General features: G+C 50.6%; 1 protein-coding gene across 1 annotated transcript; it reads left to right on the top strand.

The window, feature by feature from the left end:
- The first annotated feature begins 436 nt into the window (after positions 1-436).
- FMOD (fibromodulin) lies at positions 437-10851 on the top strand. Its single transcript, XM_032466719.1, has 3 exons — positions 437-628; positions 3323-4310; positions 8968-10851. The coding sequence occupies exons 2-3, from the start codon at positions 3332-3334 to the stop codon at positions 9117-9119; spliced, it is 1131 nt and encodes a 376-aa protein (XP_032322610.1). The 5' UTR covers positions 437-628; positions 3323-3331; the 3' UTR covers positions 9120-10851.
- The last annotated feature ends 6976 nt before the right edge of the window (positions 10852-17827 follow it).

Raw genomic sequence — 17827 nt, 5'->3', positions numbered from 1 at the left:
GAAGCCCTGCAGCCCAGATAAGTCTACAGGGGTCAGGGATGAAACTGGACCGAGCGCCAGCTGTCCCATGTCCTGCTCCCTTATCCAGTGGCCTAACCACTGCCCCTTGTGGGGCACTTAAGCCCAGAAGGGGGAGCACTGGACCTCCCGTGGGACACGTGGGTTGCTGAGAGAGTTAAGATGCCTCTTCCCAAAGCCTGGCCCTCCCCATCCCTGCATCTGCCCTTGTGGGTTTAATGAGAAATCCAGGCGCTTCGTAAGGGACTGTACAAATAACTTCTAGGGCTCCGCTAACTCATTCAGCAGAAAGAGACCCAGAGCTGCCAATGCTTCAGGGAAGATAAGTGAGTGGAAAGGAGGTGGTTTTTATAGCGTCAGGCAGACGGGAGGATTTTGCGCGGTTGAGTGTGAGCTCCGCCCCTGCAGCAGAGCCGAAAAAGCCAGAATCCAGGCTCCCCATCCCCACTCTTCACAATATTTGATTAGGAATTTGGGGGCGGGCCCCTGGCCTGGCACAGACACGCACACTCTCAGTAGACGCTCTCATTTCTCTCTGCCTCTCACACATCCTCCAACCAAGGAGGCCAGACAGAGGGACGTGGGCACTCTCTGAAGGGTTCAACTCGAGGTAAGTTAGTCCTTTTACTTCAGTTTTCGTCCCTGGTAGTTCCAAAAAGGAAATAAAGGAAAGGGGCTGGGGCGCGGGGAAAGGGCCAGGCGGGGAGGAGTCATTCCTCATTGCCCCATCTGGGCTGTGTCCCAGGATGCTGGAGGGGGAAAAGGAGAGTAGGAGCAAGGGACTCCAACATGCTACCTGTGTCCTGCCGTTACTCTCTGGCTATTGGGGTGGGGTGGGGCTCCGATTCTCAGGCATGAAAAAGCAAAGGGCCAGGTGTCTAGGGAAGCCACTGTCCTAGCCCTGTGTCCCTGCAGTCTCTCTCACAGAGCAGTGGTGGTACCTAATACCGTTATGAGATGGAGGAGGAAGTTGTGTGTGTGTGTGTGTGTGTGTGTGTGTGTGTGTGTGTGTGTGTGTTGCTGGGGTGAAAGGGAAAGAACACAGAGAAGTGTGGAGAACTGACCATGTCCAGGAGCTGCGACGTGGGGAGCCATCCCACGTTGGGGAGTAGCTTCTCTGGACTCTGGGAGAATGGAGAGCTGGGTCTCTAGAATGGAGACGTCAAAGAACAGCAGGGAGTCCTGAGTAAGCTCCCCAACGTGCAGGGTGCCAGTCCTCGAAACCGCCCACATCACAGAACTCCGAGCGCAGGAGGGTCTCCAGCACCAGGGAGGAAATGTGAGGGTACACAACCCAGGAGCAGCGTTGCTAAGGGAAGGGGGTGGGGTTAAGAGAGGCGTAAGGTCCCCACCAAACCCTCTGAGCAGTCATGATTCCAAAGGAGAGGCCGAAGTGGGCAGCCCGGGAAGGCCGAGTCTTGAAGAGGAAGGGGGCTCTTGTTTGCCAAGGTGCCTGGTCTGGAAGGAGAAATGGAGACAGAGGCTCACTGTGCCAGCCTCCAGACAGCCAGCTTGGTCCTACAGCAGCCCAGAGCTGTGCATGGAAAAATGTGCTCCTGGCGGTGGGCCACTCCATCCGTCTTCTCCCCTGGCCAGTGCCAGGGCCCAGCCAGCGTGCCCAGGCAGTGGGCGGCTGGGTCAGCTTCTCAGAAACTGTGAGCTCTTTGTCTGAGGCTGCCTGAGGATGAGCCAGGTGCCTCTCCTCTGTGGCCCAGAGGCTGCTGGAACGAAGCGGGCCTAAGGGAACCACTTTCAGGGGACAGGGAGGCCAGAGAAAGACGGTGGCCAGAAGGTGACCCGGACTGATTGTCACCGTCAGGGTCCTTCTCATCAGTTCATTGGATCTGCAGTTGGCATTTAGACTCCTTTCTTCCTCCTGTCCACAGTTGCCAAGCCCAGCAAGGCCCAACAGCAATGTGAATGTTGTATGTGACTATTCCTGGACCAAGAAATGTTCTAAGGTTTCTCTGTTCACGGGTGACACTAAGAGACTCGTTGCTCGCAGGAGCTACGCAGGGCTTTGGCTCTAGGTATTGAGAGTAAGACAGCCGGCCTGATGCCACCCCGTGTCCCCTCATCTTCCACACCTTCAGCTTCCCTCTCAGATGATACCAAGCCCACATTTCTTTCCAAGCCTACCCTGTTCTCATCTCACTAGCATACAAGCCCAAATGCCCATTCGAGCTTGTATGGCCATTGTGGGGTGGCTAGGTAGGGGGCTACCAGATAATCTAGAAGTCATCACGGGTGGCTCGGGATGGGAGAGAAGGACGCCAGAATCCCATTCTAATGGCCACGTTCCCTTGGGCATGCACAAGAGTCTTGAATTCCTGTTTCACTTTTTGATGCTGCTCATTCATTTCTCTTGGCCCCCTGTGACTCTTGCCTCATGTTCATGGTGGGGCATGAGAAGCACTGACACTTTACTAGACCTCACAGAAGACAGCCAAGCACACTGACTCAGACTCCACGCTCTCGGCACTCACCCTAGAAGACAAGGGCCATTCTGGGTGCCAGTGTCCCCTGTCTGTAGGGGACCTGTAACTGGTATATGAAGACGTTGTTCCGGCCAAGTCGTATGTGTAGCCACAAACAGCCAACCAGAGAGCTCCCCCACCAGCAGACTGTCACAGATGCTGGCGCTGCTACAGACCCAAGGCCTTGTGGTGGCTGCAGAGGGACCGGACCCTTCTCCATAGACTCAAAACCAGAAACCCACTGCCTTGCCAAGAGACCAAAAGATCTTCCAGAATGAGTTCAGATCTTCCCCTTTGAGATCTCAGGCCACTTCTGGAGGTTTCCCGGAGACATGGAAAGAGCCAGGGGGCTTTTTCCTTGGACTCTTGGAAAACATTATTCCCTGGAGGGTCCAAACTGGATGTGGATTCAGGCCTAAAGAGTGCCTTCCACCACTCCCACGCCCATGGGAGTTGCTGTGGGCTTTCCAGCTCCCTCAGGAGTTCCTCCAGGTTGCTAGAGGCCCCTATGGAGCTGCCCCTCCACAAACTGTAGCACCTCCATTCAAGAGCCTTCTAATCAAAGGCTATGTTTCCGTGACTCTGTGACCAGAGGAAAATGCACCCAGATTCCCCCGAGGTAGCCAAGGTCCAGCTGGACCACGTGTGCAGAGGTGGCCCTGGGAGGAGGCCCGGAGGAAGTGAGGAAGGCTGCCGCTCCCGGCGGTTTGACGCTGGAGTCCGAGCTGCAGAGCTCAAAGCCCAAGGCTCGCCTCCCCTGCCTCCCTGCCTCCCTGGAGTCTCACTCATGCTTGCTTACTCTGTTCTCCCTCCCTCCCTTCTTGCAGAGAGACAAAATGCAGTGGGCCTCCCTCCTGCTGCTGGCAGGGCTCTGCTCCCTCTCCTGGGCCCAGTATGATGATGACTCCCACTGGTGGTTCCAGTACCTCCGTAACCAGCAGTCCACCTACTACGATCCCTATGACCCCTACCCTTACGAGCCCTATGAGCCTTACCCTTACGGCGTGGAGGAAGGCCCAGCCTACGCCTACGGCTCCCCAGCCCCACCTGAGCCCCGCGACTGCCCCCAGGAGTGCGACTGCCCCCCCAACTTCCCCACAGCCATGTACTGTGACAACCGCAACCTCAAGTACCTGCCCTTCGTCCCCTCCCGCATGAAGTACGTCTACTTCCAGAACAACCAGATCTCTGCCATCCAGGAGGGCGTCTTCGACAACGCCACAGGGCTGCTCTGGATTGCTCTCCATGGCAACCAGATCACCAGTGATAAAGTGGGCAAGAAGATCTTCTCCAAGCTGAAGCACCTGGAGAGGCTGTACCTGGACCACAACAACCTGACCCGGGTGCCCGGCCCACTGCCTCGCTCCCTGAGGGAGCTCCATCTTGACCACAACCAGATCTCGAGGGTCCCCAACAATGCGCTGGAGGGGCTGGAGAACCTCACGGCCTTGTACCTCCAACACAACGAGATCCAGGAAGTGGGCAGCTCGATGAAAGGCCTCCGGTCACTGATCTTGCTGGACCTGAGCTACAACCACCTTCGGAAGGTGCCTGATGGACTGCCCATAGCCCTTGAACAGCTGTACCTCGAGCACAACAATGTCTACTCGGTCCCCGACAGCTACTTCCGGGGCTCACCCAAGCTCCTGTATGTACGCCTGTCCCACAACAGCCTCACCAACCATGGCCTGTCCTCGAACACCTTCAACTCCAGCAGCCTCCTTGAGCTCGACCTCTCCTACAACCAGCTGCAGAAGATCCCCCCAGTCAGCACCAACCTGGAGAACCTCTACCTCCAAGGGAATAGGATCAATGGTGAGACTTTGGCAAAGGGGAGTGGGGAGGGCTGTCTGCTGCATTGCAAAGACCCGACTCTGAGCGCTGGTGGCAATACAGAAGAACTAGAAGTAGGGGACCCAAAGAGTGCCAGTGAAGCAACCTGAAAGCCCAGCCAGATCTCTGTGCAAAAATGGTACAAAATGGCGTGCTCTTAGATGGCACAGTGGTGCTGGGAAAGGCAGTGGGGAGGGGGTTGGTGCGGAAGACTTCCCAGGAGAGGTAAGTCTCAATCTAGGTCTTTAGAGATAAGTGGATTTGAGCTGGGGGAACACAGGACAGAGCCATTCTGAGAAGTGCCACAAACCAAGGGACCAGGCATTTAACAGGTCACCTGGAGGGGACAGCCAGGAAACTCCTGTGTCTAAGAGGAAGGAAGGGGTGACGTGTTAAGCAGCACGAGGTGAGTTTGGAAGCGTTTGGGGGAGGGCAGTTCATAGACAAGGAGACTTAAGCTCAACTTCCAGGGGCCATCTTGGGAGATAAGTGGGCTGCCGAGAATCCAGGCGTCCGTACTTACGCACTGACCCAGAGAGGACGACCTCTCTGTCTCCACATGGTCGACTCCTGCCTCTACAGCCTGGTCTTATGTTCAGATGTTTATTTGGTTTTTAAACATAACAACTGGTGGAAAGAATTCGTAGCCTCTCGGAGCTGAATGCGCCAGCCCTGGTTGGTTCTCCCTGGAGTACAAGGCGCCCCCGGTGGCAGGGCAGAGGGCCCCCTAGGGGGACATGAACCTGACCATCACAAAACCCTGGGGTGATGGACAAGGGCGCTGGCTTCTTGTCTTCCAGACACTTCCCAGCAAAGGCCTAAAGGGCTGCTTCTCTGTCCCCAAGAGCTAAAGGTCTTCATTTCAGGCTGGATTCTGTAGTTGCTTTTCAGCCCCCTCTCAGGATCTTGTGTTCAGAATGTGCTCACACTACCCCGGGGCCTCTGATGTCTTAATCCCAGCTGGAAGGTACTGTGAGCCAGCATTTAACCTCACTTCCTCTGCAGCAAAGCACCTCCCTCCCTGGGGAAGGAAGGACTCATTAATGGCCACTGGCAAAGGGCTTTGAAGTAGAACCTGCTGAGAGCGAGTGGCATCGTCAAAGCACAGATAGGGGACTGAGCTGACATCCGCTCCCGCGGATCCTTTCTTGCCCTGGCCTCAGGGAGCAGAGCAGTCGTTTGGCAAGATGTTAACGAGCTGGACAGCCTCTGAGTGAGAGAGGCACCAGTCCCAGAGGCTGACAGGGGGGCGGGCGAGGTGAAGAGGTGTCTGGATGTCTAGTTTGAAGTGCAAGTCACCATCTTGTACAGTGCAAACCGTTTTGTATTTAAAGTCTCCCTTTCTCGAGGGTTTTCCTATTCCCCAGGCAGGGGTTGGGGGGGGTGTCTCTAAGTCGTCTCTAAAATGTTGCCTGCTGCGAAGGGTTTGACACTTGCTCGTAGCTGTCATCCCACCCAGAAGTCACCACTACTTACCTGCCACCCACTCTGAATCCAGAAGGACTGTCACTACAGAAATGTCATGTTGTATGCTGTGCTTTATGAGAGTCTGACCCCGAAAATGTGACAGCAAAGAGCAGCTGTCATGGGAGGGAAGCCATTAGTTATTGCCTAAGTGTACAATCAGTGAAATCTGGGGGTGAGAAAAGCTCCTTCACAGCACCTTGTCACCACTCTGCCTTCATGCAGAACCAGACCTGCCGCTCAGATACAAGACGGTCCACCCCCTCCAAAAGCTCTGCCAAAGATAAAATCACTTCAATCAAGTGTCCTAAGGTCTTGCAAGATCGTTCTCCCTTAAGTCAAACCTAATAATCTTCAGTGTCCGCCCTAAACCCCTGCTGGTGCAATTTAAACCAAAGCCCTTTATCTGGTTATCATTTAGTCTCAGTAAACGATAAATAATTAGTGGATTAACACATGTAAAATACTTGGTCCAGGGCCTGGCACATAACTGAAAAAGCAATACACAGTAACTATTACAAGCTTTTCTTTTAATTGCCACTTTGAAGTTGCCAGGTATAGTTTTGTTTTGTTTCATTTTTTGCATTGCAAAGATGGGGAAACTAAGGCACAGAGGAGGAAAAGCAGTCTCTCCAGGTCCCCCAGATCATGTAGCATAGAACCCTGAGCCTCTGCCTTCAGAGTCAAAGGGCCTAGAGTCAGGCATCTCTGGCTGAGAATGGAAGGAGAATCTCTCTGATTCAGACCACCAGCAGGAAAGACAGTTCTCCAAGCTCAGGCCCTTCCCTAGAGCAAACGTGAAGGAAGTCTCCCAGCACAGCCAGCCAGGGACCAGGCGTGGGGAGGGTGGGGGGAGGTTAAAGGCAGGACTGAAGCAACCTTCTGAAGGGGGCGCTAAAAGAAAGACAGGAGCTGAAGGGTGTGCAGGGGATTTAGGCCCCGCCCTCTCTCTCCCCACTTCCTTCTCCCACTAGCATCTCGCTCAGTTTTTCCAGCCTGGCAACAGCAGAAAACACAGCTCAGAATGTTATCCAGTGGCTCTGGGATTCGGTGGAGCAGGGCGGGTACGCCAGGAGGAATTTGGAAAGACTTATGTCAGAATTTAGTCTGGGATGAAAAGTGTCCTCCAGAGTCTCCAAGCAGAAGCCCTGTCCTCTTCATGAGCCTGGGGAAGACAAACGGGGGGGCGGCTCCCAGTACCGGGCGTATGGCTAGAATCTACACACAGTGTGTGTCGAGCAGGCCCTAAGGGTCCCCTGTATTTATATTTGTACAGTTGGGATCCAGGACTTCAGCAGATGCTCCGAAGACCTCAGGCTGGGGTAGAAAACTCTATCACAGAACGTCTAACTGCAGTCCCCGATAGGGTTGGAAGTGGCATTTAAGCTGGACCACTTTATTTCTCCCCAGCCCACCCCACCTCACCCAGTCCACGCAGACACCACAGGCCCCGCCCCTCGCCTTCGCCCCGCCCCCACCTGCCCACTGGGAGGCCATTTGGTCTATTCCCTGGGACAGAAAGGAGAGATCCAAAAGCATTCCAGATCTCCACCCTCCTCTCTGAGTGCTCTCCAAAGCAGGGTATTTCCACCTCCCCTTCTCTTCTCATTATTCTTTGGGGCTGGGTTCCCACCTTACATGCGCAGTACAAGTTAATTGGCTGCAGCCTTACCCCATCTCCTCTTGGTCAATTCTTTTTTTGTTTCGTTTTTAAGTTATTCTTTTTTTTTTTAAGTGGAGGTACTGGGGATTGAACCCAGGACCTCAAGCTCTGCCAATGAGATATACGCCGCCCCCACCACAAGTCAGTTCTTAACAGAGACTGAAAACAATTGTCAGTGCTGATTTAGAAACACTTTCTTCATCTATCTAAGCTCTCCGTACAGTCTTCCTTACAACCTTCAGTTTCATACCCATAACCTCTCCATCCACAACGCCCTTGACTCTCACCCTTGGAAGAGAGACAGGAAAGCCTTCCTCCCACTCCTTCTGCCCAGCCCCAGGCTGACACACAGCTCCTGACCACAACGGCAAGCTGAGGAATGCCTCTAGTGTGAAGAAAAGCAAGCCCAGCTCGGCGTCTGCCTGAGTGTTACAGCCCTGGAGATACAGCTTACTAAGACCCGCCACACGACTCCACCCAAAGCCCCTCGGACAGGAGCATCTCCCTGGCGCCCTCATGCACCCTACAGGCTGAAGGCAGCCTGTAGGGGCTTCAGCAGCCTTTCAGTGGTGACTTTTGCTGTCCCTGCTGGAGTTTTAACTGAGTTCTTGGGTTTTAGCTTTCAAGTTCCTGATCCAGTAGGTGACAGATAGAGGTGGTTGACTTGTCCAAGAGGATGACCAGAAGGGGAACAGAGTGAAAGACAACAGAAGGGTTAATGTTTAAACCAAACAGAACTATATTGTATCTTTTAGGATTACATGGCTTGGGGGGGAAATCTTTAAAAGGGGGGACTTGTGAGATTACAGAAAAAAGAGGGTAAAGTGTATCATATTAAATAAAGGAGGTAAGGGAATTATTTACTTGCCTTTTGAGCTCCATAGCAGCCCCATTTGTCTATGAATTTCTATCTCCTTGAACCTCAGGGCGTTGCTCACTCCTTTGGCTGCTCTCAGAATGCACACGGCAACCCCCTTCAAGCTCTGCACGCAAAGACCCTTGTCTCTCAGCCCAGGTTTTCGCCCTTTAATTTCCTGCCACTTTCTCTATCTGCAGAGTGGTAGGAAAATTCTCCAGATTTAAGTCCCTCCATTTCCCCAGTCTCGAGTAATTCAGCAACTCCTTACTCTCCAAAAAACAATCACGTACTTCAAAGCTGCTAGTTCGTCTTTAACTGCCTTCTGCTGCCCTCTGATGCTCACAGGCGGGAAAAGACCAAGACCTCACTGGAAGGACTCTCAAGGACGGTCCAGGGTCTGCGGAGTAGTGTACAGATTGGTGGGTGGCTAGGACGCAGAGCGACAGACGCAGGCAGACACCGCCCCCCCCCCACCCTCATCTCTAGTTCTGCCCCTTAACTGGTTGCAAGTCTGCATGACTCTGATCCTGGAAAGCGCCTGCCCCACCCAGCCAAGTTCAAAGTATTTAAACAGAGGCTGTCTGGCCTCACTGCGGATCCAGGCCCCTGATCTGGGCTTCTCCTGCCCACCCCCGCCCCTCTTGTCCCCACAGAGTTCTCCATCAGCAGCTTCTGCACCGTGGTGGATGTCATGAACTTCTCCAAGCTGCAGGTGCTGCGCCTGGACGGGAACGAGATCAAGCGCAGCGCCATGCCGGCCGACGCGCCCCTCTGCCTGCGCCTCGCCAGCCTCATCGAGATCTGAGCCGCCCCGCACCGGGCGCGCGGCGACAGCCCCCGCGCCCCTCCGCATCTGGCTTGATGGTTTGGTTTGGCTTTTGCTGGAAGGTCGGGGGCAGAGCATATGGCAGAAGTCCGTGGGCTTCCTCTATCGTCTTTTTCCCTGTAGGCAGGTTTAGGTCGAATCAGGGGTCGGGCAGCCTTCTTCTGCTGGGGGACACGAAACTCTCTTTTCCGGGACAGAAGTGGTGGCAGACGGAGTAACCCCTGAAGTTCCGACCCCAGAAATCTCATTACCCTTAAGTTCTTCACCGTGATCTGGTGTAATGAACCTTAAAAGTTGTCTGGGCAGTGGTACATGGCCGTCCTTGTTAAGCAGTCTCTGACCCTGTGAGCAGCACTTGACAGCTTTCCCACGGGCTGGGCTGCTTGTGCAGTTACCCTGGGCTCCCACTCACTGCTGCTCAGAATATACCTCTTGCCCAGCTGCCTCCTCCTGAGTCTGCCTCACCCACTCAACCATGCTCCACAGACCCCTCTGTACGCCTTAAACAGAGGCAGGAGACCCCCAAGGCATGTGGGCTTCTGCCCAGAAGCCTGTGCAGAGAACTCACACTTGTGTCTGAGGTTGGAAGGGCACCAAGAGTCACCTCTACACCTTCCTAACCTCACTCCTTGCAAGCTACCAGATTGGAGGTCACCAGTATGATGACAATATTCCTGACCTGACGTGGGAGGAGACAACCGATCTCAGGCTTAGAAAAATGTATCGGGCTGCATGTTAGCAGCTGGGCAGTTCTTTGAAGGTGGATCAGGCTTCAGAAGAGGAAAGGCCGAACTGTTTTTATCCTCAGCATCCGGAATGGGGGTAAACACACCTCAAGGTGGCTGAACTGAGGCCGCAGCCCCAGCAGTTTCATTCTTGCCCAGCACTCTCTGCATTCCCAGCAGCTCCCTCCGTGGTCTTTATCCTCAAAGGCAGAGGCCATGTGGTTCTCAAAGCATATAAGGGTAATTGGTCCTCTCCTCTTATGCAAGCAGAAAGGTCTATATCCTGTCGGGAGGGAAAGACTCCGACCAGCCCAGGACTTGCCTGCTCGCCCAGAGGAGGAAGCTGTGGTATTGTTTCGCTATCTGTATTGTTTTGTCCTAAGGCTGCAGTGAGCCAAACCAGCTCTGGCTGGAGATGCTCACTGGGCCCATGAAGCCCTGGCCAGGCAGCCAAATCTTGCCTGTGCTGAGTGCAAAACCCTCTGCTTTCACATCTCTGTGCTGCACCCTCATTACTGAAGGTGGCTGTTGCTTTATAGCTTGGCTGGAGAGCGATTAATTTTTCCCATTGCTGAAAGCCATGTTGCCTGGGGAGACCTAACTCTCCTGCTCTTTTGGGTACTATTGGGATGAAGCCATCTGGGCAGCCAGGGGCAGGACTGCTTGAGGAGAGCTGGCCCTAGTCTGGTCCCTGCCCAGACGCCACTGCATCCCTGATACAGTGTATGCTTTGAAGCACTTTCCCGGAAAAGCAAAGCAGTGATCCTTGGTCTGTGTTCTTGGTTTTGGACCCTGAAATCCACAAAAGCCAAACCAGCTCATTTCAACAAAGGAGCTCTGGTGTGAGGGGCAAGGCTGCCCCCTGCCCCAGGGCTCTTCAAAAAGCATCTGCATGTGAACACCATCATGCCTCTATAAAGGATCCTTATTACAGGAAAAGCATGAGTGGTGGCTAACCTGACCAATAAAGTTATTTTACGATTGCACCCGCAAGACTGGAGTCATTTAAGACAGGCACAAAGGGGTTACTTTAAGGGGACCTAGTGGGGTCACACAGGCCTCAGACTGGGGGAGCCCACTTTCTTATCTCTTCTGCTTGGGCAGATGTAGGTAAGGGGTTCTTTAAAAGTCACCTGTATAAAGCCTCTGGTGAGCAAACTGTGTGCTCTGAAAGTTCTTCTTTAAGTCTACCTTCAGTCCCACTAGCTACATGTTTCCTAACATTTGGTCCCCAAGAGATAAAAGAAAACTACCCCCCCCCCCCAATCATTCTAACATTTGTCTCCTTCAACCATCCTCCCTTGTCTACCACCCAGTTAATTCTGGGGACGATTGGTCCAGACTATTGTTGTCTTGACTGCTCCTGCCCCCTAGCGGCAAGTCAAGTACTGCAAAGCACAGTTGGGCTTGGAAGAGGACAGTACGTGGTCAGTGGCGCATTTATTCTTTTATTCACCCCTTCAATGCATATTCTCTTCTTTTCTTTCTTCCTTCTTTTTTTTTTTTTTTTTGAAAGATTTTGGGGGGGAGGTATTTATTTTCAGAGGAAATACTAGGGGTTGAATCCAGGACCTCCTGCATGCTGAGCACTCAGTCTACCACTTGAGCTGAACCCTCCGCTCTCAATGTACTTTTCTTGAAAGGCTTTAGCGCAAGGTGCTTATCAAATGTTACGTAAGTTAGGAGGGTGGACTAGGCTTGTACTTTTCAGACAATTCACTATTTTCTAATAGAGAAATAACCACAACTGATATTTATTAAGCTGAATATATTATTTACTGAATATATTCACTAATACATTCTGTGAAATTCTGTGCCAAGAATGTTCCAACTTCATCTTAAGCCAGAGTAAGCTAACTGATTATAATTCTCTGGAGTAAGAGTCAGGCAGGAATGGGAGTGTGCAAAAAGATCGATCATAACTGTGGCCCTGGGTCTCTCTTCAAAGGCAGCAGGTTCAGCACATCTGCCTTGGGGCTCCAGTGCACAGAGATGTCACAGGAAGGAGAAGGAGACACAGACACACAGGAGGAGATCCAGCCATGCTACACGGAGGAATCCCCTGCCTCTCAGTTTTGTACTTAGCAGCTCCTGTGAACATCCCAACCAACACAGAGCAGGGGAAAGAATCCAGAGCCAGACCCAGCCCTGCTGCATGGCTTCCCTGGTTTCTAAATCCAGAACTTCTCCAGAGGGTAGCAGGAGGGAGTTACCCATCAGACTCAGTGCCTACCATTTGATCAGTGCACGCTAGACGCTTTACTTACATTACTTCATTCCTAACCGTTCTATGCCAGAGGTACTATGATTTTCACTATTTTATAGATGGGGAGACTGAGGCACCAAGAGGCTGAGGTCACCCAGGAAGGAAGCATCAAGGCCAGGCTCTGACCCCAGGCGCTCTGTCTCCCCAGTCTATCCGTTTTGCTATACTGTTTCTACTGTGCTAGCCTGAAGATCTCTGTGTTACTGGTGTGTGCAGAATTACCAGGCACATGGAGGACACATGATGGTAGAAGGGAGTGTCACAAGTGGAGGGAGGCCATCTGACTTTATTTTTTGTGGACCTAAATCCATGCTGCTAGCATTCACAGTGCCTTTATGAATTTTCCAATTCAAATTCACTCTTCATCAATAAATGTGTGCCCTCGGTCGGGCGCTGGTGATACTGCAGACAACAAAAGCAAACCTTCCCTGTCGTTGAGGGATTTATAGTTTAGTGTGATGACAAAAACTGGACAAAAGAATCACCCTGAGGACCATACAGTTACAAACTGAGAAAGGGCTGTGAAGGAGATCAGACAGGTCTGCACAAGGATCATCAAGGAGCCTGACCTAGACCGGAGATTCAGGGTAGATACGCAGGTGTGGAGGGAGAGTGGACTTGTCTTGATGAGGGGACGGGAGGAGCGATCCAGCAAACATAGCAGCATATATAAACTTTCTAGCGCAGGAGGAAGCTGCCAAGACACCGAAAGACAGCAGAAATGGCCAGAGCACAGGTGACAAGGGAGAGGGTTTCAGGCAATGAGGCTGGAGCTGTGGGCAGGGGTAAAACCATCTGCCACCTTTATTCTCTTATTTCAGACGCAAGTACCACAACACTTTACCAATATCCCAAACCCGGGCTCAGTCTCGCAGTTTGTTTCCAGCAGCGAGTGGGCAGCCTCTCACTTCACACCATCAGAGCTTTTTCTGAAACCATTAAAGGCTTCAGTTCACGCCCACTTTCTCCCATCCTGCTCTGATCGGTACCGAGACCCACTGGACATGTAACCAGTAAACAAAGGGTCAGAAGGTGCGGTATAACCAGGGAGCCTTGACCTTTATGGACCCCTCAGGCAGTCTGCTGAAGCCTATGGACTCCTTCTCAAAATGTTTTTAAAGGCGTAAGATAAAATCCATTGGATTTCCAAAGGAAACCAATTGCACTGAAGTGCAGTTATCAAAATATAAAATAAATAAATATTTTAGGTCGTGTATATATGTTTATTAATGTAATAAACAATAAGATCTAGCAACAAGTCTAATTAACTGCAGTCGTTCCGACGTGCCGGTGGGCGTGACTGGCAGTTTGAAATATTTTTTCAGTAACTGCAATGTAATACAAAAACATCTGTGATTTCAGTTGGTGACAGAGCCTCAGGTTGCTCGTTACCTTCCTAATGGAAGGGAATGCTAAATTTCAGTTAGATGTGTGAAATATCAAGATACAGTGTTTTGTCATCCAAGTTCAGGGACCGTCTCTAAACTGAGCCGTGATAAGACAGGCAGAAAGAGGGATTACAGCAGGAAGGCGAGATGAGGAGGAAGATAGTGGTCTTGTCTCTCTGTGAGCAGAGCTCCATCATTCAACAATTTTTTTTTGTATGCAAAACCCTGAGCCACGTAATGTCAATAGTTGGTGCATTTAGTGTGTGGCAGAATGAATGCAAAGGTCGCCAGGCACTTGCTGTGGAATGTGGTGGAAATAACACTATCTATCATTCCTTAGCCATGTAAGACACTGAGTTGATTTGAGACCCCATGAGGCAGTTTGAAACAATTCACGTATAACGAGTCCTCATCTTTCCTTTTTTAAGGAATTATGAAATCCTTTAAACCTACAACGAAGCACAGAAAGCAATATAACAAAGGCCTGTGTTTTTACCATCCAGATTTGACAAATGTTAACACCGCCATATCTGCTTTAGATGAATTTAAAGAACATTGCAGCTCATCGTAAGTCCCCTTTTACCTTTTCCTATTCCTGTCTCTTACTCCCCAGAGGTAAACTCTTCTCCAAGCTGTGTGTGCTTTCATCATGGGATTACATATTTTTGAATCCACAGGTGAAGCAGAGAGTTGTGTATTTAAACTTTACACAGTAAACAGTCGCACTCTCTGTATTAACTCTGCTTCTTCCAATGAACATGGTGTGTTCAAGATTTGTCCATATTGATTCTTGTAGGTCAGGTTCATTTATTCTAGCTACTGTATGAAAACACCTAAGTTTACTTCTCTGTTCTCCTTTGGAGGGACATTCAGATTATTTCCAATACTGTAATGTAAGAAACAAATAGTGCAGTGAACATCCTATGACCTGTCTTTTTGGGGTTGCATTGGAGAGTCCGTCTAGGGTTTACAGCAGGGTTTCTCAACAGTGCGCTACTGGCATTTGAGTCTGGATAATTCTTTGTTGGGCAGTGGGCTGGGGGCCGGAGTGACTGCCTGTACATTGTAGGATGTCTCTATCCACTAGATGCCAGTAGCATCCATTCCCTCCCTAGTCCAAATCAGAAATGTCTCCAGAGTTGCCAAGAGTTCCCTGGGGGGAAGAGCACCACCAGTTAAGAACCACTGGTGTAGACGCCCAGGAGGGAACTGCTGAGTTGCCAAGTATGAACAGTTTACCTCCGCCAGGTGCTGTCAAACTGCTCTCCAAAGGGGTTGTACAAATGTGCACTCACACCGGCTGTACCTGAGCCCCACTTCCCCACATCCCCATGAGGCCAAGTCCTGACTCAGACTTTGGTAATTTGGACAGTCTGATGGGTAAGACCTGGTACTGATTTTTTTTGAATTTGCATGTCCATCTTCCATTTTCAGAGATGGTAGCAATTGCACTGATCTGCTCCTCCTTACAAGTTATGCTGAGCATTGGTGAGGAAGTGTCAGAGACAGGTGACTACATGACTGTAGGTGAAGGGCAGTGTCAAAGGGGAGCAGGAGAGGAGGCCCCTGTGGGTGCACTGGCGTCTCCCCATGACCAGGGCATCAGGTGACTCATGAGCACTCCTGAAGGCAGCAGCGAGGACGGAGGGTAAGACGCCACGCTCCACAGGGACGGGAAGAGGCCGGCCGTTGTGCTGGTCAGAGTGGGCCACATCCACCTTTTGGCTCTATCGTCACATCTTCTGATTATCCTTTCCTCGTACGACAGAAGAGGACAGGTGGTGGTGGGGAGCCCCCAGTCAGTACCACATCATTTCATGCGTTAGTGGTGCAACCTGGTTGGACTGTAAATTCCTTAAAGGTGGAGATCATGTCAGATGACCCCTCCACATACCCTCCAACAGTTAACACAGAACTGGGTTTGTCAGTTTTTAATACCACCTGTCGGATCATATTCTTTTGGGCACAATGAAAACAGTGACACGAAATGGATTGAACAGCCCGTTACACACACATACACCTTTTCTTCCTCCCAAATATAAAGTGTTTTCAACTGTATGACCCCATTTATTTCCCCTAAATATCTATACATTAAGGAGATAAGTCTGCTTCGTCCATTTTACAGATAGGGTAATTGAGACCTAGCACTTTCTTTTTTAACATCTATTATTATTTTTATTGACGTATAGTCAGTTTACCATGTTCAGTCAATTTCTGATGTACAGCATCATGTTTCAGTCATACAGATACATACATATATTTGTTTTCATGTTCTTTTTCATTAGAGGTTACTACAAGATATTGAATATAAATACTAACTACTCTATAGAAAATAGATAAACAACAGGTTTCTACTGTATAGCAGAGAGACCTATCTCTTTTGATCGACTTACCCCTAATGACATAGGCTCAACTTTGAAACCCAGGTCTACCAGCTTCCCACTCAACTCCGCGCCAATGCTGTGTGCTCCTTGCCTCCTCCCTGTCCCGGCATCTGGCACCACTGAGGTGCCCCAGACACATCACTGTTTTTCTCCTTAAGAATGCAAAACCTCAATAAAGGCCACTTCTGACATCCACGCAGTCCAGCAGGGGACAGAACTGAATGGCCACCAGGGGCCTGTGAGCCCTAAATCGCCAGTCTCCATGTTCACAGAAGAAGATCTGTGGACCAGTGTATAGCATTTGGTGGGGAGGCAAAGACTGCAGAGGAGATTAATGTCTGGGTGACAAGAAAGGACATCAGTGGAGGTGTTTGGGAAAAGCAATCACATCTCGGTGTTAATGTAAGTATATGGAGAGGTTGGGTAGGGCATGCCATAAGTCCATGAAAAAAGTACATTAAATCCTATTAAAATGGGATTATTGTAAATCCTCAGATGAGACTGCTCTCAGTTTTTTGAGAGGGAGGAATTTGAAGAAAGGTACTTGAGGGAAAAAGGAATTCTGTCTTGCCAATGAATCTCTCCCTTGGTAAAATCCATGAACTAAAACAACCAGGACCCATGCTAAGGCTGGGGGCTGTGAGACTACGCTAAGTTTTATTCTGAGTTTTATATTGCTTTACTGACAGCAATTTTAAATGTCCCTGGACTCTGGTTGTTGTCTCTGGCACCTAAACCAAGAATGGAGGGTTGAGACTAAATGTGGGGAAAAAACACTCATTTCTTTGTTATTAATACCTAAAATAATATCACTTATTAGGCACTATGTGCCAGGCAATTTGTCACAATAGTTCTAGGAAGTAGGTGCTATTATCATACGCATTTTTCATAGGTAGAAACAGAGGTTCAGAGAAGTTAAGTGTCTGCTCAAGGTCACACAGCCAGAAAGTGGCAGAATTGGAATCAACCCCTGGTCACGGTTTCTAGAGTCTTAATCCTGATGCTACTCTGCTAGGTTCTTTGAGTCTGTATATCTGCGTGTTCGTGTGCACTGAGGTATGGGAGCAAAATTTATTCAAAATATTTTCTCTTATGAAGTGTAACCAAACACGACTCTATGGGGCCTTCCTGGGACAGACCCCTCCCCCATATCCTCTGCTGTGGCTCCTCTCTGAAGTGCCCGGGTAAAGTAGCTCATGCATATTTCCTGAGTTTTTCAGATGCTAAAAGTCACCACCAAATGGAAGAAATTAACTACTCGATAATCTTGAGCACACAGCGTGCCAGATTGACCACCAACAACCGGAGCACTGTGCACAAACTGATCACAAACCCTGGGACACCCCTCCCGTACCTTGCCTTTAAACATGCTTTGATGAATCCCTTCCAGAAGTTCTGGGTGTAGGGGGCATAGGCCACCTGTTCTCCTTGCCGGCCCCTGCAATAAACCTTTCTCTGCTCCCAACTCCAACTTTCAGTTTGCTTGGCCTTTTCTGTGCATCAGGCCCACGAACTTGTGTTCAGTAACAAAGCTTATGACATATGTCCTCTGAAACACATGCTCTGTCATGTCTGCCTGTGCATGGCAGGATGCTCAGTGGCGTCTCTGGTCTAGGAGTCCTCTAGGAGTCTGGTGCCAGTGGGTTCAGTGTAATAAAGCAGGCGGCTAATTTGGTTTTAGAGGGTAGGTGACTGGTTACCCGGCCATGGGAGGGTGTGAACACACACACAGACATACAGAAAAAAATGAAGAGGGCCCAAGGAACAAACTTGGGGAAATAAATGCCGAAATCCAGAGGGGCTTTGGAGAGAGGAGCGGGAAGGAAACCCAAACCCTCCAGAGCTGCTCAGGAACGGCTGCGCCGGCCCTGCACTCAGCCAGGCCGCAAGGGAGGCCTGAGAAACCGGGGCTTTGGGGACCCGA

The sequence above is a fragment of the Camelus ferus genome, chromosome 23 (genome assembly GCF_009834535.1).
Source record: "Camelus ferus isolate YT-003-E chromosome 23, BCGSAC_Cfer_1.0, whole genome shotgun sequence".
NCBI lineage: Eukaryota > Metazoa > Chordata > Mammalia > Artiodactyla > Camelidae > Camelus > Camelus ferus.
This window is presented reverse-complemented; position numbering and strand designations above follow the sequence as displayed.

What these genes read in the sequence shown, in the direction of transcription:
- FMOD (XM_032466719.1), top strand. Translation starts at nt 3,332, where the DNA reads ATGCAGTGGGCCTCCCTCCTGCTGCTGGCAGGGCTCTGCTCCCTCTCC. An exon ending in CCAAGGGAATAGGATCAATG is followed by an intron (nt 4,311 to 8,967) that starts GTGAGACTTTGG and finishes TTGTCCCCACAG; the next exon opens with AGTTCTCCATCAGCAGCTTC.